General features: G+C 44.6%; 1 protein-coding gene across 1 annotated transcript in view; it reads left to right on the top strand.

Annotated features, from left to right (window-relative positions):
* E2F1 (E2F transcription factor 1) overlaps window positions 1-25,207 on the top strand; it is a 55,905-nt gene extending 30,698 nt beyond the window's left edge. The window contains exons 3-7 of the mRNA XM_082272606.1: window positions 6,510-6,729; window positions 8,652-8,804; window positions 19,541-19,655; window positions 21,518-21,722; window positions 24,889-25,207. Of these exons, the coding sequence (XP_082128732.1) occupies window positions 6,510-6,729; window positions 8,652-8,804; window positions 19,541-19,655; window positions 21,518-21,722; window positions 24,889-25,106 (911 nt within the window). The 3' untranslated portion in view covers window positions 25,107-25,207. The remainder of the gene's footprint in view (window positions 1-6,509; window positions 6,730-8,651; window positions 8,805-19,540; window positions 19,656-21,517; window positions 21,723-24,888) is intronic.
* The last annotated feature ends 1,416 nt before the right edge of the window (window positions 25,208-26,623 follow it).

The raw sequence follows: 26,623 nt of genomic DNA on the forward strand, positions 1-26,623 counted from the left end.
TTTGTTAAGACAGCGCTGTAACCTGTTGCAGTTAAACTCTGAGCATCAAGTGGTGAGCCTGGGGGTCTATCTCTCTCTCTCTCTCTCGATCGATAGGGATCCCTAGCAGGTAACACTAAGGGGCTTTTGTGGCGCTGGGGGTCGAAAAAAAAAAAAAAAAAAAAAGTTTTATTTTTGAATTATATTATCCAGGAAGTAACTGGAGTTATCATGGACCCTGCCACACATATTCCCCCACCTGTTTCCCTCGAGGGGGCCACGGGACCCGCCGGTGCACAGAGTATAGAGTCATTTACAGCAATTTTGGAGTCTATGGTGGCTCGGGTGGAGGCGGCCTGTCAGGGACGGGGGTCAAGGAAGCGACCCCCGCCTACCCCTATACCATCTGACACCTCTGACTCAGATTCAGAGGTGGTCACGGCAGTTGCAGGTTCCTCTGCAAGGGCTGTTATCCCAGGTAAAGCCCCCTCAGACAGTGAGGAGGACGCTTCTTCTCCTGCTATTATTCAGGAAGAAGCATTGGTGGACGCACTAGTTGTGGCAGTGCAGGAAACCTTAAAACTTGAGGCTTTACCGGCAGAGGCAACTGAAACAGAGATTCCTTTTGGTACTAATAAGCCCATCAAGACGAAGGCTTTTCCTGTACCTAAATGTTTCGGTAATCAGATTAAAGGAGAATGGGAGCATTCTAAGCGTATTGCTAGACGCTATCCGTTTGAGGAATCCATCATTAAGAAATGGACGGTACCACCAGTCGTGGATCCGCCTATTGCCAGGCTGAATAAAGCCACGGTTATTCCAGTGGAGGACACTTCGTCCTTTAAGGATCCGGTGGATCGAAAGATGGAAGCAGAGTCCCGCACCATCTTCTCTCTGATAGGGTCAGCATTTAGACCAGTAATTGTTATTGGTCTAGTTTCCCAGACACTTACGGAATGGGCGAAAATGGTACGCCAAGATCTTAGGGGAAAAGATATTCCCCAGGAGACATCTGATTTGATGGAACAGATTATACAAGGGCTACAGTTTATCTGTGACGCAGCCTTGGACACTACTCCCTTATTAGGGCATGCATCTAAGACAGCGGTGATCCTCAGACGTGTGCTGTGGTTAAAATGCTGGTCAGCTGACCTAGGTTCCAAGAAGACCTTGACAAATCTCCCCTTTCAGGGGAATCGTCTATTTGGGGCCAACCTAGATGAAATCATTAAGGATGCCACTGGGGGCAAGAGCACTTTTTTGCCACAGGCTGCTAAAGCTAAGGGACCTCGCAACAAGCGAGGACCTTTCTTTACCGCCCATAAAGGGCGCCTGGCTGGTACTAGCGGGAAAGGCAAGACTCCTCCAGGAGGGTTCAAGAAGGGCTGGTCGGACAAGCAAAGGACCAACCCAGCCAAACCCGAAGCAAAGGAGTACACAGCCTGAAGGTGCGCCCCCACCCGGTTTCAGGGTGGGGGGACGTTTTCACCGGTATTCAGGACTTTAGATCGAGCATCAACCACTACTACCGGTGCGATTCTTCCCTTCCAACATTTAAGTACTACAGGAAGCGGTAATTACCGTTCCCTGAATAGATCTTTTCCTTTACCTTTTCCTAAGATTAGTCCCGATACCTCACAGGAATCGGATCTGGTTGACCAGATAGGCCAAGTAGCCTCTAGTCGGGTGACTTCGGTCCCTGAGGTTCAACCAGAAAAGATCACCTTTCCTGATAACTATCAGGTATCTGATAAATGTGTGGGAACAGAAAACGACCAGACTTTCTCGGATGGTCGGGGCCAGATACCTCTAGGGACGCCTGGTTCAGATCCAGTCAGCGCCAGTGGTCCTAGAAATTCTAGGCTGGCCTCCTCTAGCCGGCCTGGCCGACTTGGACATGTTAGTCGTAGACGTTCCGTGGGAACTTCGTCTCAGGGAGTGTCTGTGGTCTCAAGGACCAAATTACCATCATGCTTTACAGTCGCTGGGTTTAATGGCCTGGCCATTGAGACCCAAGTACTGAAGGACAGAGGTTTGTCAGCTTCAGTCATTCCTACCCTTATTAAGGCAAGGAAAGCGACTTCCAGCAAAGTCTATTATCACACATGGAAGACTTATATTGCGTGGTGCGAATCTTTAGGATTTCCTCCACGTACCTATTCGGTAACTCGAATATTGGCCTTTTTGCAACAAGGGGTTGAGCAGAAGCTAGCCTTGAGCACCATCAAGGGTCAAGTTTCAGCATTAGCAATCTTCTTTCAGAAGCCTTTAGCTACCAAATCCTTGGTGCGGAATTTCATCCAGGGGGTGCGGCACCTGGCTCCTCCAGTCCGCGCGCCCTTACCGCCCTGGGATCTTAATTTGGTTTTGTCGGTTCTACAGAAACCTCCCTTTGAAAACATCAGGGAGATTCCCTTGCTTACTTTATCCCAGAAGGTGGCCTTCTTGGTGGCTATTACTTCTGCTCGCAGGGTGTCAGAACTGGCTGCATTATCATGCCAGTCACCATACCTAGTGATTCATAGGGATAAGGTAGTACTTCATCCTAAGCCATCTTTTCTTCCCAAGGTGGTTTCAGATTTTCATCTGAATGAAGATATTGTACTACCTTCCTTGTGTCCTCAGCCTAAGCATCATCGGGAACATGCGTTGCATTCCTTAGATGTGGTTCGGGCAATCAGGGTATACCTGAAAGCTACGGAATCATTCCGTAAGACGGATTCACTTTTTGTGATCACGGATGGCCCCAGAAAGGGTTTGCCTGCATCTGCCGCGACCATTGCCAAATGGATTAGACAAACGGTGGTACAGGCTTATTCTATTAAGGGTCAGAGTCCTCCGTTCCCTGTTAGGGCGCACTCCACTCGAGCGCTCAGTACTTCCTGGGCCTTTCGCCATCAGGCGTCAGTGGTCCAGGTATGTAAGGCGGCCACCTGGTCGTCGGTACATACCTTTACAAAATTCTATAAAATTGATGTGACGGCATCGGCGGATGCCTCATTTGGCCGCAAGGTTTTGCAGGCCGCAATTTGAGGAGACCGGTGGTCTACCTCGAGGGTTTTTTTCTGTTTGAAAATTTTTTTGTTGAGTCTCATCATTTAAGGATGAGCATTGTAAACTTCTAGTTGGCACCGGTTGGGCCTTCTAGATTGGGATTTGATTTCCATTTTCCCACCCCTCAGTTGTGATACTGCGCTGGGACGTCCCGAAGGTGGTGTATCACCGAGGACTATGTCTGTCGATGAGCGCTAGAGAAAAATGGATTTTTGTAAAATCTTACCGTAAAATCCTTTTCTCTTAGCTCATCGACAGACGTAGTCCCCGCCCCTCTGTTTTGGAGTTGGGTTGGGTTAAATTCTCTAAGCACTGCTTTTTCACATAACTGATTTGCTGAGGCAGAGAGAGAGAGGATATACCCTCTGGGACTGCCCCTAGGGTGTGGCCAGAGCTTTTTAATTTCCTGTCTAGTCCTGCTCCTGCGGAGGTAACATAACCCGAAGGTGGTGTATCACCGAGGACTACGTCTGTCGATGAGCTAAGAGAAAAGGATTTTACGGTAAGATTTTACAAAAATCCATTTTTAACTGACAATCGATGGATGTGCAACGCTGTACCCAAATAACATTTGACATTTGGTATTTGATCACCTCTGCGTTATAAACAAAAGGCTGACAATTTTTTAAGAAAAATATTACTTTCTGCTCTAAAACATGTAAAAAAAAAATCAACTTTGTTTTCAACAAATTTGAGCCAATTTGTATTCTGCTACCTTTTTTTGGTAAAAATAAAATCCCAATAAGCGTATATTGATTGGTTTGTTCAAAAGCTATAGCTTCTACAAACTATTGGATATAATAGATGGAATTTTTTTTTTTTTTTTACTGGTATTAGGGGTGATTAGCAACTTATAGTAGGAATACGATATTGCACCGGACAAGTCGGACACTAATTTACACTTTTTTGAGGATCAGTGCTAAAAATATGCACGGTCACTCTACTGATTGGCAGGGAAGGGGTTAACATCAGGATTGATCAAAGGGTTAACTGTGTTGCCTGACTACTGTTCATAGGATCCATGCCTTCTGTACTGACAGAACAGCAATCTCCCTGGTCTACATAGGGAGATCGTCAGCTTACATTGCTGACCTTGTGAAAATGGTTGCCTTTAGTCCGGTTACCCCCCAACAAACATGCAGCCAGTGAAGTCAGAACTTCTGTCTACGTGCTTGTTTTGGGTCTGAGATAAAGTATTCGGTCAGCAGCAGGCTATGGGCTACTAAGCAAAGGTTTGGCTTAAGGGTTTGTTCACTCAGGTGTAAAGTGAATGTAAACGATCAACTTGTGAAACAGTTTAAAATCGAAATGAAATGCAAAACATTTGTGTATAGATGTAAAAAAAAAAAAATAAAAAAATAATAATAATTTAGGAGAAGCAGCACGCTGTCCCTAGCAGTGTTAAACATATTTTTTTTTTTTTTTGTGTTGGTCCACCTCTTCTCTAATGGAGTCCCTAGAGCACATTTTCCCACCTGATCCCCTCTGAGGCTGCCGGTTCCCAGCAATCTCTGACTGCACTGACAGCGGTCCTGGAGTCCTTAGTGTCCAAGGTGGATTTGGTCCTGGGAAAATAGGCTAGCAAAAAGCATCCCCTGCCTTCACCTGCTTCATCTGTCTCCTCCAGATCCTAAATCTGATTTGGCTGCCATAAATGAGTGTTACCCTTCTGGGTCTGCGTCCATGCACTCTACGTGCTCAGATAGTGAGGATTATTTAATTTTAATCCCAAAAAAAAAAAATTCCACCGCCATGCAATATTGTGTAATGTTCAAAGAAATCCTACAATCCAGTGACTTCAGTGACCACCATCTCTGGCTGGAATATCCGCTCACCTCCAAGCAATGACCCCACTACAGAGTCCCAATCGCCTGTGCATATGTCTCTCTGGGTCCCACTGGGATATTCTTCCTTAAGATGTTCCTGAACCAGACTGGACTACTCCAGGTATATGAATCATTCATATTTGGCCAAAAGATAGAGAAATCATAGTGCTCTCTGCTTTAAACGATTTATTAAAACTAAACACAGGGATAAAAAAATACTCTCATAGAAATGTGGTACATGAGCATATCATCAGCTCTCCCAGCTGATACTAAAACAAGAAAAACGTCCCGAATAGTGGCTCCCTTCACCTGTACGCGTTAAGCTCCTAACTGAGCTTCTTCATCAAGTGTCACTTGGCCCGACGTCAGGCATTCATAGAAGTACGTGGGGGCCATACAAACCACTGAGTACCATTTTTGAGTTGCTGCAATGAAATTTCAGCAAAATGGACTAGCCTGCTGCATCATTTTTTTTACTTTGGTTTTCGGGGTGTCTTTTGAATGAAGCCCTCTGTAGGGTGATCATTTGCATGAAATTATGTGGCATCCTTTCCTTCCTAACACATTACTCAGTCCAGATCAGTATAGAAATCAAGCATGATATTTTTCTACATTGAGATCTGATGTGTTTTCAAAGCGTTCCTTTAATTTTTTTGGAGCAGTGTACAAGTACATAATACAGCCGGCACATATCAAGAAATATGAAGTGTTGGGGTAACAAACACTTTAAGCATACGCCCCATGTGAGGCCTGTGTTTTCTTGTTCAAAAGTTGTATTAATAGAATAAACTTGAGTAGTAAATCCTTCTAAAACATGGAGTAATATAGAGGAACACGCAGTACAATGTTCATCTGGTGTGCATATATTATGGGTCCAGGAATGTAACAAAGTACCTAGAACCAGTTCACCTTATAAATTGCAATGTAAACCAATTAAAAACACAATATACTGATTATCTGGCCCTCCCATACATGATCAAAAGGTCAATAAGCCATATAGTAAATTAATTGCCAATATATAGGGGCCAGGGGGTGAAGAGCACTAAATGCTCTTTGTGAGTCAAGAGGACAGGGTGAATGCCCGATCACACTATGGGGTTGATTTACTAAAACTGGAGAATGCAAAATCTGGTGGAGCTGTGCATGGTGACCAATCCGCTTCCAGATTTTTTTTTTTTCTTTGTCAAAGCAAGCATAAATTAAAAGCTGATTGGCTGCCATGCACATCTGCACCAGATTAAGCGCACTCCAGTTTTAGTAAATCGATCCCATGTTTTGTAATGATCTAATCTGCATAATAGGAGGAATAAAGGATGGAAATGTCAAGGTGAAATGGAGAAAAAGGTGTAGAAGGTGAAATGGAGAAAAGGTGTAGAAGGAAATAAGAGGGGTGGAGGGGACTAGGTTAGGGAGTGGGGGTGGGGGGGGGCGAGAGCAGCCTGGAGTGCCAGCCAGAGGTAAGTGTCGCTGACAGGTCATATTGCCGTGAAGGAAGAACACCATAATAGCTCATGACAGGAAAAGGGTATCGTCAGATTTTTGGGGGGGCGCTGCTTTTAAAATCAATACTGGTTTACAGTTCTTTTGAGAGAAGTATTGCTTCTGATGTGCATCTTTCTAAACCTAGTTTCCTATTTCACCTTTGTGCAGGAGTGAGATCCCCTGGAGAGAGGTCTCGTTATGAGACATCCCTGAATTTGACAACAAAAAGATTCTTGGAGCTCCTTAGCAAGTCGGCTGATGGTGTGGTGGATTTAAACTGGGCTGCTCAAGTGCTGAATGTCCAAAAAAGGAGGATCTATGATATCACCAATGTCCTTGAAGGGATCAATTTGATTACCAAAAAATCCAAGAACCACATTCAGTGGCTGTAAGTGATTGAACTGGTCATCCTGTAACCTTTTTGATTGTTGGTGATTTCTAATGTAATAAATCTTAGAATCATCCAACTAAATGTGATGCTTTAGTTAGAGATTGGTGGGCTCCGTCGGCGTCTTGGATACTCCAATAGCAAAATCTTCTTGCTATAATTCCAAACTCTATGTCAAGCTGGAAGGCTTCACTGCTGGTTTCCCTTACAAGGAATGGCGCCGGCAGCACCTGAAAGCCGATTGAAAGTTCGGCTGGAGTGCCGACATCGCGGGATGCTAAGTGTCCTAATATTAAAAGTCAGCAGCTACAGTATCTGTAGCTGCTAACTTTAAATTTTTTCGTGGGAGGGGGCCGGAGCTCCGCTTTAACTCTTTCCCTCATCTGAACACAGAAATATCAGTTTTGGGTGGACCGATCTTTAAAAGCTATTTATGTACAAGATTCAGTTTCTTACAAGCTAGGAGTCAGTGAAGGTGAACCTTGGCACCCCAGATGTTTTGGAACTACATTTCCCATGATGCTCAACTACAATGCAGAGTGCATGAGCATCATGGGAAATGTAGTTCCAAAACATCTGGGGTGCCAAGGTTTGCCATCACTGAGCTAGGTGCACCCATAACTGATATTTCAGCACTGTGTAGTTGCAGTAGGAGTGAATTGCTTATGGATGTCTTTGTATTTTGGCAGTGGGAATACCCTGCTGTGGTTTCATTCTCTGCCTCTTGGAAGGCAAATTTGCCTTTCTGGCTTATCTTTATAATGACCACAGGATTAAGGTCTCTGGCATTGTCTTGCAGCCAGATACAGTAAGTTGGCTGTTGATCAAACCAGGGGACATCTGCCAAAAGCATTGCAAGTTTTTATTACAATTGTTAGTGTATGTAAAGCCAACCCCCCCCCCCCCCTTCTCTATTGGTCCTGTTAAACCATTGCTTCATTACAGAAAGTAATAGGAAATACAGATTGTTTGAGTTGACACATGAACAAAAGTAGAAAGGAAGTAAAGAAAAAAATCTTCCTGATGGATCATGGGGGGGGGGGGACTTGTGGTTCTTAACCATTACCCATGCTATCCTACCCATGCTAAAACTTCAAAACTTTTTTTTTTTTGTTGTATTTTTGCTTTTCATGCATGTTAAGGCCCCTTTCACACCAGCAGACTGATCAGGTCCGCCTGAAAAAATTTTCAGGCGGACCCGATCAGGCCACCCTATTCTCTATGCAGTGGCGATGTCTGCTGGCATTCGATTCAGTCCGCTAAAAACACTGATTGGAATGCGTTCCCTGACTGGCGGATAGGAAGATAGTCAGTCAGATGGAAAGGACAAGCGGTCTTTTTCCATCCGACTGCCCCATAGAGAACAACGGCTGTGGAGCAGACACAGACTTGTCATCTACGGGGATCAGCATACAGATTCCTCGCTGAGCAGGTGAATCTGCTTGACGGGAGTCCGCTCCGTCTGAAAGGGGCCTTAAAAGTAACTTGCCAGGATGAAAGTCTATGTTGTCATATCATCTTTTAAAGGTACAACCTGAGAGGCTACCATTCCCATCCCTTGGTTTTGGGTTACTGTACCAAAACTAATGAAGTTGGATACCAAATCTTATGCAAAACATTGTTTTGGGTCAGTGACTTGGCACCAGTTCATACCCTTTATGGTTAAGGCGCGGCTAATATGCGTCCATTGTGGTTCACTGGTGTAAACTGGGCCTAAATTGTAAAGCGAGGATAATAGACCTTTTGCATCCTGTGAGGGCTATTCATACGTGGCATCTTCAATGTGCATTCCCTTCAATATTTCCTGATTTAAATGGTGAAATCTAGACTTGTTTACTGCTGTGCACCCCTCATTTTATGGTTACCTTCCATTATCAGTTAATCTTATATTGTTAATGCTCTTTTTTTTTTTTTTCTTGTAGAGGTAACAGGTCTGTGGTAGAATCCAGCAGCAGGTACCAGACATTGGAAAAAGAGTGCCAGGACCTTTTGGCCAAGGAACAACACTTGGATAACCTTATTCACATGTGCACCACCCAAATGAAAATGCTTACCGAGGAGTCCGAGAGCGAACAATATCCTTTCTGCGATCTGTACCTTGGTCATAAGAAGTCGCCATTTTCAAACTTTGTAGACCTCTGTTTTGGGCAAAGTAAAAAAAAAAAAAAAAAAAAAAAAAATAGGCAAAGAAATGTAAATTTTAGGGCTGCAACTAACGATTATTTTCATAAATGATTAGTTGGCCGATTTTTTTGTTTCGATTCATCGGATAACCTAAAAGAAAGTGAGGTGTATAATTTAGTTTATTATGTTAAGTTTAAAAAACAAAAAAAGGCAATTTATTCTTAAGGGCCGGTTCACACTTCTGCGAGTGCGCCGATCGCATGTAATTCGGAGCGCACTCCTTCATTACATGCGATCGGAGGTGCAGATGCGAATTCAGCCATACACTTTGTATGGCTGAATTCGCATTGTATCCGCACCAAACACGCACATGACCCTTTTTTCCAGCCGCATCCGGATCGGATCGCACAGTGGTTCACACTTGTGCGATCCGATCCTGTGCGAACTGTCAGATCGCACTGCGATATGCGATTAAACTGGGGGTGTCGTTAAGATTTCATTGACACCCCCTGCGTATCGCATATGGCAGTGTGAACTGCCAGGGGTGCGTTTGCGATGCGGGAACAGGCTGCAAATTTGCAGCCTTCCCGCATCGCACAAGTGTGAACTGGGACTAAATATCTATATGCAGTGGTAAACCTAAATAACCAACTATATGGTTAGGGAGCAAAATCTCTAATCCATTCTGAGACTAACAGACACAAGAGATATACTGTATATACTATCGGAGGTTGAATCTGGTAAATATCAAAAGACTCGGATCAAATTTTTTATTGCCGATTTTTAGACAGAAGTGTAATCTATTATGTATGACCAGAAAATGTTAGAACTCCGCGCTTATGGTCTTATTTGGATGTAGATGTATAAATAAATCAATCAATAAATATATAGTAAAAAGTTTAGGCTGCAGCCACCCTAAATTATAGTCCAAAGGGCTATATGATGAATATGAAAAAGAGGTAGGGTGATGGCGCTGCCTAGTATTTAATGTATTAACACTAGGCAGTGCCATCACCCTACCTCTTTTTCATATTATGTATGACTGACTCTCTTGTCATAGGCAGGTGGCGTGATAAAAAGCTTCCTGCGCCTGCTGAAACCTATGCTGGCCATACATAAACAATGTTTTCCTTCAAAAAAAAATTCATTTTAAGAATAAGGAAGTTCGTTTTTTCTAATCATTAGTGGGGTCAAATCGACGTTTGTTTTCTACCACAGTCACCGTAAAATTTGAAGGGGCAAAATAGAAAACTTCTTGGTCAAAGGAACTTTCAGGCAGTCTATGTGGTTTTCGTTCAGAAATTACATTAATTTTAAAACTTAATGTTAAAAGCAAGTCCTTTTCAAATGACATCCTTTCATTCAGCGGATGTACAAAGATTTTTTGTATGAATATTCTCACCTGAAAATCTATACATGAATGGGCAGCATAAGGCTCAGGTTAACACCCTTGCAGTTTGCTTTTGATTCGTTTCTGCAGTGCTTTTTGCTGTGCGTTTTGCACCCGTGATTTTGCTGCGATTTGCATTATACATTTTTTTATGCTTTTTTTTTTTTTTTTTTTTTTTTTTTTTTTTTTTGGCTAATTTGTTGTTGGGCAGAATACAAAAAGGCAAATTGTGGCAAAAACGCACTACATGCTTTTCTGCAGCATCTCCATTGAAAATCTATCGAACCAAAAAAGCAACGTTTTGCATTGAAAAAAGTCCTTGACCCATTGCAAATTTGCAGCGGCAAAAAAAAGCAAAGCTGGGAACGTGTCCCATAGGAAACCGTGTTAAATGAACTGTAGTACGTGTCTTTAAAAAGCACCAAAAAATGCATGGGTGTGAACCAGACCTAGGCCGTTTAGTAGCAACCGCATGCTTTTTTTGTATCGCCTTTCATAATGCTGATCTTCACTGCACACTTTGGGCTCTTTCACACGGTCCGCCTCCGTAGGCGGATCCGTGCTGCTCAGCGGGGATCGGTCCGCGATCCCCGCTGAGCCGGCGGATGACCGCTCCGTCTCCGCTTGCAGTGCGGAGAGGGAGGTGTCACAGCCCCCGCTGCTCTCTATGGGGGATCGGATGAGAGCGGACCGCCTGTCCGCTCTCATCCGATACCTGAACGGATGGAAAAATAGGGTTTCCATCCGTACAGATTTCACGGACAGGATCGGATACGGGTGTCAGCGGAGGTGTCTCCGCTGACATCCGCTGCCCCATAGAGCTGCATGGAGGATCCGATCAGATCCGGCTAAAAAAACTGACAGGCGGATCTGATCGGACCGCCCGTGTGAAAGAGCCCTTTCTTTAAAGTGATTGTTGTTTTAAAAAAAAAAATGTTATACTTGCCTACTCTGTGTAATGGTCTTGCACAGAGCAGCAGCCCTGATTCCCCTCTTTTGGGGTCCCCCACCGACACTTCTTGCTTCTCCTGCTTTCAGAGTGCCCTTTATAGCAAGGTAAAAAAAAAAAAACTTCTGCCTTTAGAACCACTCACTTCCTACACAGGACTACATGTCCCATGAGGCATTGCTCCTCACACTTACACAAGTTCTCAGGTACTTACTGGCATGTATGGATGATGTACTGAGCTGTATGTGTACTGCACTGTCTTCTGACATCTATGGACGGTGTACTGAGCTGTATGTGTGCTTCATTGTATTTCCTGATATGTAAACAAAAAAGGATTTCTATATGCAGGCCTACTAATCAGCTGACCGATTAATCGATTATGAAAATAGTTGAGAACTATTTTCATAATCGATTAGTTGTCGATTAATCTCTTCGTTGTTTCAGCACTAGTAAATTTACATTTCGCTTTTTTTTTTTTTTTTTTCCTTTATTTTTCCAGTATGTTTGTAGTGGACAGACAAAAGTACTTGAACACCATGAGCTGTGAACCATCTCGGCACCATAGGTTTCAGATCCTGACCTTTTTTGCCTACCCGTCAGCCTTGGGCTTGAATGTATGTCTGTTTAGTTGCACATGGAAGTAAAAAAAAAAAAAAAAAAAAAAACACATTTTCTACTGATCTGGATCTAGATGCACTGTTCTCTCTGTGGAGTGGATTATCTGGGTCTGCCTGGATTCAGCTCTAGCCAGAGTGTTCCTTCCAGACAAACTCCAGACGCTGCATGCTGCGATTATCTATTGCTGTCCAGCAGGTGGTCCTCCCTCCCGACTTGGGTGCGGGTGCTAGGCCTGATGGTGTCTACCTTGGAGGCGGTTCCGTTTTTGCACAGTTCCATAATCCAAAGGGAGAGCACTTCGGTAGGGCAAGTCTTTTCTTCCCTTGTGTTGGACAGTGGTTGCGACTGATACCAGTATGTCCGGGTGGGGAGGTGTCCTGGGACTGAACTCCATTTAGGGTTGTTGGATGCTTGAGGAATCCAGACTACCAACCAATGTCTTGGAACTTCGGGCGATCAGGCGCTGCCTAGATCACTTGATGGTTGGGCTCCGGGGTCTCCCAGTACCAATCCAGTCAGACAGTGCCACAGCAGTGGCCTATGTCAATCACCAGGGAGGAACAAAAAGTGTGTTGGCTGCTCTGGAAGTAGCCAGCATTCTCCGGTGGGCAGAATGCTTTTGTTTCGGCCCTTTCCACCATACACATTCCAGGAGTGGAAAATTGGCAGGTGGACTATATCATCTGGACGTGTTTCATCTGATATGTCTGCGGTGGAGCAGCCCCCGAGGTGGATCTGTTGGCGTTCCGCTTCAACAGAACAGTACCGAGGTTTGTGGCAAGGTCAAGGGATCCTCTAGCGGACGCCACAGATGCTCTGGTGGCTCCGTGGGGCCAGTTTTGACTGAACTACGCTTTTCCTCCTCTCAAGCTTCTTCCGCGGCCCCTGCGCAGGATCAAGGCCGAACGGATTCCAGTCATTCTGGTGGCCCTGGACTGGCCTCGTCTATCTTAGTGCTGATGCGATTGGTCCCCGACATCCCTTGGAGGCTGCCTCTCATTGAGGACCTGCTGTCCCAACATACTTTATAATCGCTGGCTTAGACAGCCTGGCTGTTGAAAGCCAGGAGCTGGAGGATAGGGATTTGCCTGGGTTAGTGATTTCGACACTGCTGAAGTTTACCTCCTAGAAAAATTTACCATCATACGTCAAACATTCGGCTGATCGGTGTTCACTCTTATTTTTTCAGTGGCTCAGATTTTCACCATTAACGCGGTGTTTAGCAGAAAATAGACTTGAGTACTATCAAGGGCGAGGGGTCTGCCTTGACGGTCTTCTTTCAGCGACCCTTGGCCATGCATTCTTTGGTGTGTACTTTCATTCAAGGGGTTCGACACCTGACTTCGCCGATGCTGTTTCCTCTACCGCCATTGGATTTGAACTTGGTGCTCTGTTATCCAGAAGCCTCTGTAACGGAACTGCGACCCCCCCCCCCCCCCCCACAATGTGCTTCTGTGCTTCCATCAGAATACTGCTTCCTTAAGTCTTGAACATCGATATCAGATATTCTAGCTTCCCCCATGCAAAACTAGCCGAGAATAGCTTGTATAAGATCTGAAACGTTTTAGTGAACAAACTCCCACACCGAATATATATCCCACTAGGTCAGGTGCCTGATTACATTATTATTATACAGGATTTTTATAGCGCAGACGGTTTTCACAGCGCTTTACAATATGAGGGAAGACAATACAGTTGCAAAACAATTCAATACAGGAGGATTTAGAGGGCCCTGCCCGTTAGAGCTTACAATCTAGAAGATTACATTACAATTTGCAGATGAAATTGTGTACAGAAATATAATTAAAATATCTAAGGAACAACCAACAAACAGTATTCTACTTTCCCACTAGCAACTAATAGGTGACAGTGATTGAATTAACTTGAGCTAATTGAGTAGCAGACTTGCCGTCATCGAGCTCGTGAAGTACAATACACAAGTGTAAACACATCCCCACAGTAGACCATAGGTGAGTTAATCAGCACAATCAATGTGTGGAAGACAGGTGGTTTGAGCTGATGACATTAGCATGTTCCATGAGTCTGACTGTGCGGTGCATTCCCCTTTTGGCAATAGGCAGCTAGGCCTTTAACATGGGTCCTAGGCCTAGAGTCCCAGAGTCTGTGTGTCTTGGGGAGATGTGGACTTAAATCCAAAGTAACATTACTCCAAGGGTCCCCCTAGCATACACGCCACAAAGTGTTCCCTCACAAGCCAGGGCCCATAGTCAGAATGCAAGAGGCTAGCATGCAGTCCCCTCCACACTTTTCCTTTTTCGGAAGGAGACTAACACAGGAGGAGACCCCAGACTGACTTAGAAGTTAGTCTGTAGTTCCAGTCCCCCAATGCCCGTACCCACACAGTACCCCAAACAAATTGTCCTGAACAGAGCATTACTAACCCCGCCAACCTCTGCCTCTCTCGTAGAACATACCCGCCATTGGGGAGAAGACTGGGCTCACTTTGTCATGCTGTTGGGGATCAGGGATGCTGGGAAGTCAGCTCAGGAGTATACAGGTGGAGACTGTAGTCCCATCCACTTTCTCAGGAAAGCCATTCTTTGTTTGTTGAGGGCAGAGGCCAGCAGCACTCTGTTCTTTGCCAGCTGTTCTGCTGGGTTGGTGTCATTCTTGGGTGGCGGCTGCTCCATCTTCCTTACTCTCATCTGGCTGTTGGGACAACCTTTCTCTGGTACCATCTCCAAGGTGCACACATCCTGGCTGGGGAGGGAAGACAGTTTCCTCTTCTGTGACTGTTAGGGCGGGAGGACGACAACCTCCTCTCCCTTCTCCCCCTGGATCCTGATCTGCTACTAGGGAGTGACCACCTCCTTCTTGCCCTGGGCCTCTGGAAATGCCACCGGTGTGGGTGCAGGTGAGCAAAGCACACTGTTACTGTGCTACATTGCCCACTCTTCTCTTCAGCCAGGATTTCTGGACTGTCAGCTGGTACATCTGGATATTCCCAGAAAAAGGGAGCCCAGCCCTGGCGCTGAGCAGAGTCTAGCAGTCGTCTGTAGGCGATCTCTAGCTCCCATTGCTGAAAGGCCAGAAACTCCAAATCTTCCAGCGCCCAGAACACTTCCGAGACATTCAGGATCTTTTCTCTGTAATCCATAATTTTCTCTAACCGCCACTCCAGATTGCTCTGTACAACAGTCCCAGGCCGCCATAGCCAAAGCTTTCTGTTGGTCTGTCATCCGCTATCCATGGGCATGCTTGGGATACATGCCACTGGAGGGCTCTATAGCTCTCTTCAAAACGCATCTCTGCCCAGACCAGCCGGCTTAACTCAGTTGTCAACTCTTTGTGTGGTTTATCTCCCAAAAACAGCACCCGCAATCCATACAGCGACCAGTAATTTTCCTGGATGGAGGGGAGGATTTTTCCCTGGTATCGCTGTTTGGGCGATTCGGGTGTATCTGGCAGCCACGGAGTCTTTTCGGAGGTCAGACTCGCTGTGATCATGGACGGGCCATGGAAAGAGCTGTCCGCCTATTCTGCGACCATTTCCAGATGGATCAGACAGACAGTGGCTCAGGCCTATTTTATCAAGGGTCAGGTTCCTCCTTTCTCTGTAACGGCGCACTCTACTCGGGCGCTTGGTGCTTCTTGGGCCTTGCGCCAACAGGCATCAGTGGCGCAGGTTTGCAAGGCAGTCACTTGGTCATCGGTGCACACTTTAATTACATTCTACAAAGTGGATGTTTTGGCATCTGCGGATGTTTCCTTTGTCTGCAAGGTTTTGCAGGCTGCGTCTTTGGGGGGGGGGGGGGGGGGGTGTATTGTTCAGGTTGGGCTCCAGTTTTTGTTGCACTCCTGTTACCTGGTTGTCTTCCTGTGTTTTTGTCTTGGGATTTTTTTTTGTTGTCCCACCCCTGCACTGCTTGGGGACGTCCCTATGGATCTGAATATCGAGCGCTGTGTACGTCGAACGAAGGAGAAAATAGGATTTTTGTACTTACTATAAAATCCATTTCTCTGATCTTTGATGGGCACAGCACCCACCCCTCTGGGGTTTTGATAATTCTGACACTTATCAAACTGAAGGCCTATAGCAGAGAGGGGGGTGTATTCCAGCTAGCAATGCCCAAGTAGCCAAGTCTTCTTTTTTTTCTGCCTAGTGTCCTACTCCTGTAGGGGCGATATAACCCTATGGGTCTGAATATGGAGCACTGTGTCCGTCCATGAACTCAGAGAAATGGATTTTACGGTAAGTATAAAAATCCTGTTTTTAATTTTGTCAAAACAGTAATAGAAGGAAAATCTTGTTCCAATGACAGCTATCTAAGACTGGGTTTCCCCTCACGTCCTGTATAATTCCCTCATATGTGTTGTGTGTACAGTACAGGAAGCAAAAGGTAATCTCCCCAGTGAGAACATTGCAAACAATAAAATTAATAGTATAATGCTGCCTCACTTCACCCCTTCCTTTTCCCCCAGATAACAAGGTTTAATATCTTATTTAGTGTAGGGGGGCTTGTGAAGTAGAGGAATGCTTGCATTACCTCCTCTGGCAGCTGACTATCTTCCACTCCTGGTATGTGGACATAGCTTAACCAGTTAAGAGCTGGAAGGGTTTACCCCCTTAATGACCAGGCCATTTTTTGCGATACGTCACTGTTCCTTTAACTGACAATTGTGCAATCGTTTGACTGTACCAGAATAAAATTGATTTCTTTTTTTCCCCACAAATGGAGCTTTCTTTTGGTGGTAGTTGATCACCTCTGATTATTTTTTTTTTCCATAAACAAGAAAAGCAACAATTCTGGGAAAAAAATCTATTTTTACTTTAAAAAAAAAAAAATTAAAACAAAATTTTTCATCATTTTAGGCCAATATGTATTCTACATATTTCTGGTAAAATCCCAATTGGTGTATATTGATTTGTGTGCGCAAAAGCTATCGCGTCTACAAACTAGGGAAAAGATTTGTCATTTTTATTTATTTATTTTTTTTACCAGTAATGGCGGTGATCAGGGATTTTTAGCAGGATTGCAACAGACAGTTCGGACAGCTGACAGACACTTTTGGGGGGACCAGTGACATTACTACAGTAATCGGTGCTAAAAATATGCATGATTACTGTACTAATGACATTGGTAGGGAAGGGGTTAACACCAGGGGCGATTAAAGGGTTAAATATGTGCCTAGGGGGGTGCTTTCTAACTGTGTTGGGGATGGGCTCACTGGATGAACACAGACTAGACCTGTGTTCCTAAATAGGAGGAACACAGGATCCCTGTGTTCATCACTGATAGAACAGCCCTTCTGTCTCCATTGGGGAGCGATTGTGGGTGTCTGGCAGACATCGTGTTCGCTGGACCCGCTGATTGGCTCCCCCTCAAGCCAGTCGGTGTGTGCGTGCACCCACACAATTGCTACACTAATCAACGTACGTCGGCAAGTGGTTAAGAGATGTATGGTTTTTTTTTTTTTTTTTTTTTTTTTTTTTTTTTAAGCCATACTTATCTAGGTGGATGCAGCATCGGTCCTGCACCCGCTCAACGGCTGAGAACCGAGCGATCAAACACCACTGATATCTTGGTTCTCAGAGCTCTCTGAGCAGAGAGCTGGTGACTGTCAGTCACTCTGTCTGCTCTTTGCCCCTCCAGCGATGGCTGGGCTGTGGTGGGAGCAGCCGGCTCAGGCTCTCAGCGGCTTGCTGAGAGTCGGGTGCCAGTCCAGGCATGTAGGAGGACCCAACTCCATTGTTGCGCTCTTGCCTGATTCTGGACTGGCTCTGTGACTTCAGCCCGCTGTCTGCTGAAAACAGGTCATAGAAGTGCTGAACGAGCTGCACTCCTGTGATCCCACAGGAGAAGTACAGCCAAACGAGCTTTGGCTGTACTTCTCCTTTTTAAGGGCCCAGTGTTGCCAAATGCAATGGGATGCTATTTTGACTGGATTTCAACTGCATAGACGGTCCAAAATCTAGGGTATCCTAGTTCAAACTATTGTAGTCCAGTGCAGTGAAAACAAAAGTACAGCAAGCTGCATTTTTTTCTGAACTACAAATGCGCGTAAATGCACCACAACACAGTGCAGTGCATAGAAGATGCAACCTCAAAGGAAATGCAAGCCTAGGAAGAATGCACGTAGAAACATGCATTTAAATTCATGACACCGCGCATGCAAAAACATGCAGTAACATGCAACAATGCAGGACAGCTTTTTACAAGGGTATCTATTCCGATAAAAACACTGTTTTGGACACGTTCAGACTACTCTATCCATACTTAATGTGTAAGTTCACCTTTTTTGCAAAAAATGGAAAAGGTGAGCTAACTACACAAGTTAAATGGTCATGTGCCCACGCTGACCTATTAGTCGCTGTGATCCATTCCGTAATGCCTAGGAAAAAAAAATTGTGTGTATGAGACCCGAGTTATCCGGAGCCATGACCTTCACTTATTTGATCCTTTTTGGTCTGTTAAATATACTATTAAAAACATTTTGTTTTATCTGTTCAATAATAGTGAGCTGAAGTTATTTGCTTCTGACTGTTCTGTAGCCCAGAGATAAATCACGAATTGAACACCTCCCCTGTTTTGTAGACCTTCATGTCCTAGGGTAGCAATGCTGCCCCTCCATAGACCTCATACAGACATACATTGAGTGTTGTAAGCCTAGGAAAGGAAGGGTCACTGGCAGGACCACCAGGTGAGAATGAAGGGGGCTAAAAAAGAAATTGTACATATGTATGGACACCATACAACTTAACCTACTAAGGAAGATGGTTTAATGGTTTGAAATGTTTGCTGCGGTGTTAGATACCAGGTCACCTACGTTTTGCCTTTTCTGGTAAAGACCTGCTTGCACTTTGTAACAGATACAGTAGTTCCCTCTGCTTCAGGAATTTTTACAGCCTGAACAGAGTTATAGTGCCACCTATCTGCCAGAATATTAATCCACCTTTCCCCTAGTAGAAAATCTCAAGATTGAATGTGAAAGCTCGTCCTCCTGCACCCTGATGGTAGAGTTTCTGTCCAGGGGCTTTCACTTTCTATTAGGGATCGACCGATTAACGGCACCACCGATTTATATCTGGGGCCGAGATGTTATCCCCACCCCGCCACCTTCTGCGGCTCGCCAGGGTCTCCCGTCCCACAGGGAGACCCAAGCATCCTACCTCCACAGCCACCGAAGACCCGATCAAAGCCGCATTCGGCTCTGATCGAGTCTCCATGTAACAAAACCCGAAAGTGATCTCATGACATCCCTTCCGGGTACTCGTCGCCAAATTAAAAAAAACTCACCGCATTCAAAACAGCCAAACTTGGCGTTTTGAATGCTTTTCAGTGCAGAGCAGGGGTTTGGGGTCTTTTAGACCCCCAGATCCCTCCACAAGAGTACCTGTAAAAAAATCCGAAAATATCGGCTGATATCTGATGACTAAATATCTGCATTAAAAAAACTATATCTGTCGATCACTGCTTTCTATCTTGTGAGATTTATTTACTTGTGCCCGCAAATGCTGATGACCTCTTTATTGTGCAATAGCCCATAGTAACCAGCTTAATTTTTTCTTTTCTTTGGTTTTTATGCTGTCAGAGCATTGGAGGGCGATTTTAAGGGGTTATGGGTTTTCTCCTCTTTGTCTTTAGCCTTTCAGATGCAGCTTACTCTGGGGTTTGTTTGTCACATATCCGTTTTACCCACAGTAAATCTGCTTGATAAGTAGTGTGTCAGATGTCTGTTAGCTGTATTTTTTCCTTGACCATCTCTACATTGGGATATGTCACCTGCCAGGACCTCCGCAGCATTGCAGACCCATCAGAACGGATGTTGATGGTCATCAAAGCCCCATCGGAGACTCATATGCAGGTTTCTGATCCAACAGAGGTAAGTAAGGATCGATGAAACAGCAGGAACTTTTTCATGAAAAATTGGGTAATAGTGCCTGAATTCAGAGTAGTGCTCAGGTTTTTTTAAGATCTCCTTTTTCAGATCTCTGCTGCAAGTTTTTATAGTGACATTTCTGTGGTTAAGTGAGCAGGAGATTTGTTATGGCTGAATTTCCAAACCGAACTCGAGACGCAAGTGTTGAACTGCAGCTGTAAGATTGTTGTTCCCACAGAGAGAGCAGCAGTCTTTAGCTTCAGAATGCTGGCAAGAGACAGGCTGAATTCATGACAGTGTTGCATTCGAACAGTCATGACAAATGAAAATCTATCATCATTCCCTGAAATGATGGGTGTAGTTCAGATTGTAAATGCACATCTTTTTGTAGTTAAAAAATAAGCATTTATTTTCTTAGGAGCCTGCAGAGCATTGCGCTTCCGATCAGCAGATCAATGGTGCAATCTCAGGCTCTTGCAGACTGTCAGCGTAAGCTGTCTAATCGTACCTCGTACTCATCACTCGTACTCAGTGACTGGAAGGATCAATGAAGTACCTAGAGCACTCATCAGCACCCTGTTCATTGAGCGTTCATTAAGAGTTCATAGTTGTAGTTCTCCTCTTATTCACAGAACACTGTGAATGTTTGCCAACCCAGCCGCAGGTTTTTTAAATTGTGACAGCGGGGAGAAGATCACAATAGGGACTCTGACCTGGACCAAGTGTGCTAACCAGGACTTTTGATATTCCTCAAACTTAATTTTAGCTGCATGCTTGTCCTAGGCCTGTGACTCTGGGGAAAGCCAGGAAATTAGCAATTTCAGAGTTTCCTTTCTTGTGCAGTGTAAATCTTTAACCCTCTGGTTATACTGCCACCTACAGGAGTATTGGATATTAAACTGTAGGCCAGCCCAGGTTAACCCCTCCCATTATCAGCATTCAGCATGCCATAGTTTTTTGCTAGTGTCCTAGGAAGGTGGATGTCTACTCTGCTTTGTTGACTCATTTTGACTCCTTTTTCTTTCTTCGATTCTATAATCCCCCCCCCCCCCCCCCCAATTTTAAAGGTTTTTCTCTACGTTGCTGTTGAAACTTAAGCACTTCAGTTGCATATTTCTGGCATGTCCTAAGCCTGGATTGTTGAGTGTGGTGCCCCACTAGAATGGACATGCAAGGCTTTTGCACTAGGTTCCTTGTATCTGATTTATTAATTGTGACCGTTGTCAAATCATGTTTGACTGGTCAGAATTCTTTAAGGCTGCATTCATGTCTGAGCATTCCATGAACATGCGAAAAACGGTTGATAATGGCACCTCAAACCCAGCAAGTGGACACGCAAAGCTCAGCATCCTAAAAGGTACAGACGCAAAATAGCATTTTTGTACTCCCTATAAAATCCCTTTATTTTTTGGAGTCTATTTAGGGGCTCTGGTTCCACCACTGTTTATGCTAATGCTGTTAAAAAAAAAACCTTGGCTAAAATCGAATTAATGAATGCTGGTAGTGAGAGGGATTATCCTGGGTTTACCTACAGATTTTTGTTCCTAAAAGTAATTTGCAGAAGCAGTTGTACTAAAGAGAGAATAACTTTTAGGTGTGTATAAGATATGAATGTTCTGATAGCCAAGGATGCCTTGGGCCACACACAAAGTATTCTGGAGGTCCTTTGGTGCCTCCCTCTTCCCCATCAGTACATGGCTCCATACACATCACTTAATGGCAGGTACTGTTTAGAAGTTGTTAGGGATTTAATCTAGAAGATGCTCCCCCTACAGTTTGTGTGTGGGGTGTGTTGTTTTTTTTTTATGTGTTCAGTTGCTTTTGTTCTTATGCCTTTCCTAAGTATTCCTCTTCCCTCCTTATAGGCTTTGCAGATATCTCTGAAAAGTACCCGAGGACCCATTGATGTTTTCCTCTGCCCAGATGACTCTTCTGGGGTCTGTAGCCCTGTTAAAAGCCCCACAAAATCTTCACATTCCATCCAATCGCCCAGCACCCACCGGTCCAACGAATCTCCAGCATTAATACCTGACCAGGACATGGGCCTAGGACTACTGACATGTGACCAAGGTAAGAGATGCAGATTTGAGAGAGATTCAAGACCTTTTACATGTACTTTTTTTTTTTTTTCCTATCTGCACTGCTCTTTCACCAAGCAACAGGCTTCCACAGCAGAGCTATCCCCGAGCTAGGTCCGGCTACCTGGGTCTGGGTACTGCGTGGACCTAGGAATGGAAGCTTATTCTCACCCAAATCTTCAAAAGCCTAAGGCTCTGTGAAGTTGACAGAACCTAAGCTTTTGAGAAAATATTTTTCTACAAATCTATGTAAAGCTTTTACAGTACACAACCCTAAATTCTGTCAGGCAGTGCCTTGCATACTGCCCCAGATGTGTGAGGAGGAGCACATAACATGCATATGACAGTCTATTAGCATCTCCCACCAGTTTTTAGTTGCTGCAGGGGGGAACTACAGGGCATCTGTTTGAGTAAATGCCCCCCCCCCCCACACACACCACTGTTCATTACCTACTTCCTCCTGCTGCCCTTTGTTCCCTTCCAGAAGTGCTGACGACTTCTTCTCCTTTTCCTCCTGCCAGCTGCTGCAGGGTACGGGGGGGATAGCTGAAGGATGGAAAGCAGGTCAGGTAGGCTGTACTGGGCTCAATGATTTCTAACAGCAGCCCTGGCTGTGGTGGTGAGGAGGGTGCAATCAGTAGCAGCGGAGGTGGTGGGATCAGTGGCAGTGGCGGTGATGAGGGGGGTAGGATCAGTGGCAGCGGTGGTGGAGAGGAGGGATCAGTGGTGGGGGGGGGGGGGGTGTTGACATCCTCCCCCCACCACCACCGCTGCCTCTTACTGAGGGCTGTGTGAGGGTCGGATCTGAGGGGCGGGAATCTCCCTGTTCACTGTTCGGTGTGTATATATAACTGGGCAGGGTTTAATTCTAATTGTGATTTGTTCAATCCTGTCCAGCAGCAGCACAGCTAGCTATCGGAACAGGCTGTGTATGAAGAGGGTTCTTTTTGAATAATGCTGTGATCTGTGAGGAGGGGCTTTGGAGGTTTGCACTCTTCTGTAGGTGTGACTGGGCGGTATTGAATGCTAATTAGCATGTATTCCATCCAACCCATAATCAGAGCTATGAAGGAAGTTGCATTATTTGCAGACTCTGAAAGACTACAGAGGGGTGTGTGCTAGGCTAGAGGTGAAGCAGGAAGTGGCTGGAAGGCTCTGTCTACATCCAGACTACACAGACTCACATCGTACAAAGCCTCAACCAAACCACAATATCAGAGGATCTGCAGGCATTAGAGCAACATGGTACAGAGATATGATCTATGCTGGGACTGATCATTCCATTCAGTTCTAGTGAAAAAGTTGGAGTTCATCTTTAAAACTTGGCAAGTAATAAAAATATATAGATTTGGTTTTAATACCGCTTTAGGCATTTTAAAGGAAAACTTGTTCATGCAGCTCTCCTAGGATCTGTGGTATCCAAGCATTAACAATAATTTCAAAAGCGTTTGGTCATAAATTCGGCTTCCTCCACATTTTATGCTGGCTTAACGACAAAATTATATTCCTCTATCTACACAAATGAGGTGAATGAAAGAATCTCTCTATCGAAATCCGTTGATCAACATCTGCGGCCTCTGCTGGACAAGTTTTCCAACTTTCTCGTTTGGAAGTCTAACAGGGACAGCTACACATGGATCCGCAGGAACTGGCTGAATTTTGATTCTTCTATGGTCAGTTATTGCATCTGCTGCAACAGGTTCCTCGATTTTAGGCGACGGTAGCAGTATGTCCTTTTTTTGAGGCGCTGTGTATCTGAGCACCAAGTGCTAACTGGGCAGGCTCAACTGTTTGTGACGAGTAAACTATGCACAAGATAGGGACACCCAGGAACAGGCCAATTAGGTTTGTCCTGCACTTTTCAGAAAGGTAGCAAACCCCTTTTAAAACAGGGAAAGGTTTGTGCAGCAAGTCCATAGCCAGACAAAACTTTTTATTTTTTTAGAACAATTAACTGAACTCAGTTCAGTACCAAGAGGTTCTCCCCCTCGTGGGTACCCCAAAAAGGAACAGAACATGTATGTTTTTAGCGTTCTTTCAGCACTTGGCCATTTCCCCCAACAGCAGGCTCCCACAGCCCCAACAGCAGGCTCCCACAGCAAAGAGGACAAAAGAGAGCCTTGAACATCAAATCATATACAAAAAAAACCTGCACAGAGCGGAGACTGATAACCAGGCCTAGCTAATGGGGTAAGATGTGGGCTTAGGTATGGAAGATTGTTTCCATGCAAAGCTCTACAAAGCCTCCAAGCTCCAGGATCCATGCCGGGACTTGAGGTGATGTGAAAACATGTTTCTATTCCTCATCTCTGTAATCAATCCTGGAGCCGCTTGTCATGTGTAGACTAGAAACCTAGGTGCCACATCCCTGCCAGTCAGTGCCTCACTATACAGTCGTGAAAATAAGTACATCACATGGAAATGGTTGACACTTTCAACATGGCAAGCATTAGATATTCATTTTTACAGTGGCTACAGATAAATATGGTATACTTGAATGAATGAAAGGATAAGTTCATCTTTTGGAAAATGTTACCCGTTCCACCCGTACTTGGGGTGGAATCTTTTCTCCCCTCGGAGCTCTGCTAGACAGATTGTAGTAGACTGCAAGAGGCTGGTACCAACTCAGTCCCCGTTCACACTGGTGCGACCTGTGAGGCAACCTGGTCGCCTCACAGGTCGCCATAGGTCGCCTTCCATAGGGAAGCTGCGGACCCGTTCTAATAGGAGCGACACAAGTCGCTCCGACTTAGAAAAAGGGTCCGGAGCTTCTTTGGGGCGACCCGGAGCGACCGTCATAGACTTCAATGTTATGAAGTCCGTGCCGGCCGCTCCGAGGTCGCGGCACGCTGCTCGCACCGCGACCTCGGAGGTTGCCTCGGGAAGTCGGATCGCCCCAGTGTGAACGGGGCCTCAAATTCAGGTAGCTGGAAATAAATACAATGGTGTGTTTATGATTATAGAGTTGCAATTCGTACCTTGTGTTTTTTTTTTTTTAAATATGCCTGGATTTTAGCGTTTTAAATTGACTCGCTTGTTTCATTTATGTTCCAGGTTTTTTAAGGACTTCCTCCTTTGTTATATTTAATAAAACTTGTATCCGACATCTCAAGTTTTATTTGCTTTATAATTTATTTATTTTTTCCCCCCTCTTTTAGGGTCCTTGCTGTCACCAGATACAGACCTTCCCTTGGGCTACACGGGAGAAGACCTCCATCTGTCCCCTTCTACCGCCTTACCAGACTTTCTTTCCGATGAGCTGATTAGTTTATCTCCTCCCTTGACCAATGAGTACCGCTTTGGCTTGGAGAATTATGAAGGCGTCGGTGAACTATTTGATTGTGATTTTGGCGACCTGACATCTCTTGATTTGTGAAGTGGCAGATGATTCTGTTTTGTTCGTACTCTTGAATCTCTGCAAGCTTTCGCCTCATCGCCTTATGCTCACTAGGCCGATGTGATGACTCTGGAATGTCTGCGCTTTTTCACTTAGTTGTATCAAGTGAACTTGCCAAAAAGTTGTTTATATATTTTATTTGATTTTTGTATCTGTGTGTGTGTGTATGTTGTAAATCAAGCTTAGTATTCAAAAAACACAAGGGTAGGACATTTTTATTGCTGTAGAAGTGGGGAAATCATTCAAGTCTATGGTAGTTTTCAGCATGAATCGGACCCACGTGCTTTTCAACATTTGCACTTAAATCATCAGACCCATTGCAGTCTGTGGATACCCCAGCTACCCAGTATACTGAAAATCTCAGACTTGGAATGGAAACCTTGAGAAGCTGGTTTTTAAAGCCGTTTTAAACTGGAACTCCAGCCAAAAACATTTTTTTCGTTTTGGAAAGTGCGATGGATGTAGATTCTTCTTCTTCTTCTTCTTCTTCTTCTTCTTCTTTTTTTTTTTTTTTTTTGTTTTGGTCCGTGGTCTTTTTATGTTCTGTTCCCATTGGGGAAATTTCATGTACCAATGATCTGTGTCTGCCCACTGCCAAATGTTCTTAGAATTCTCCAATCCATCCAAACCAAATTGGGCAAAAGAAGCTTTGGCTGGAGCCTCCATTGTAAATGCCAAGGAGGTAAATGTATCTGAAATGTAAACTTACCTTGTCACAATCCCATGTCAATTAAGCATCTCAAGTTAAAGTGTGCTAGATTTTGTTGAAAAATGTGCGCCCCGCTGTGCTTAAAACGGAGCTCCTGGAATTCGTCAAACAGGATTAAAGAGGTTTTACAGCACAGGGGGACAAAACCATTTTTTTTTTTTTTTTTTTTTTAAATTGGCTTCTTTTGTGAGTGTTTTGATGAGAGAGGTTTATCTTAATAGGCATGCACTGGTACAGGGTCTCTTTAAGGAGACACTGCTCCGTCTCTTGAAAGCTCCCCTTTCCATCCCCAACCTGCTTATGCTTGCCTTTTTTGTTTCTTTTTTTTTGGGACTACTCAGGAAATATTTGGCACTATGACTTCATTCCAAGATGCATTCTTGAGCCTGAATGGCCAATCACCGGGCATGTACATTCATATGAAGAGTTGCGCTCAACACAGAGTAAGCTCTGACATGAAGCTTACACAGGGTTAGGTTTTACGTTTCACATACATTGTGGCAGGGATACACAATGAAAGAGCAGATGTGTAGATCAGAGGTTGGGAGCTTTCAAGAGACTGAATGGGCAAGGGGACGGTCTCTTTAAATGCGTCCCCCAAAAAATGCCTCTTTAGCATTACACTTTCTAGGATTCTTTTTTTAACCTCTTGGTGGGTGTTCAAAGTTCAATAGATAAATAGCACTTGTAAAAAGTGTCACTGACATCCAAGTGTCATTGACTTTACTTATGTCAGTGTCCAATTAGCTAGATTTAAAGGTGAACACCTTCCAATGCTAAAAATTCA

This window comes from Pelophylax lessonae, assembly GCF_965119305.1.
Source record: "Pelophylax lessonae genome assembly, chromosome: 11".
In the NCBI taxonomy this organism is placed as follows: Eukaryota; Metazoa; Chordata; class Amphibia; order Anura; family Ranidae; genus Pelophylax; species Pelophylax lessonae.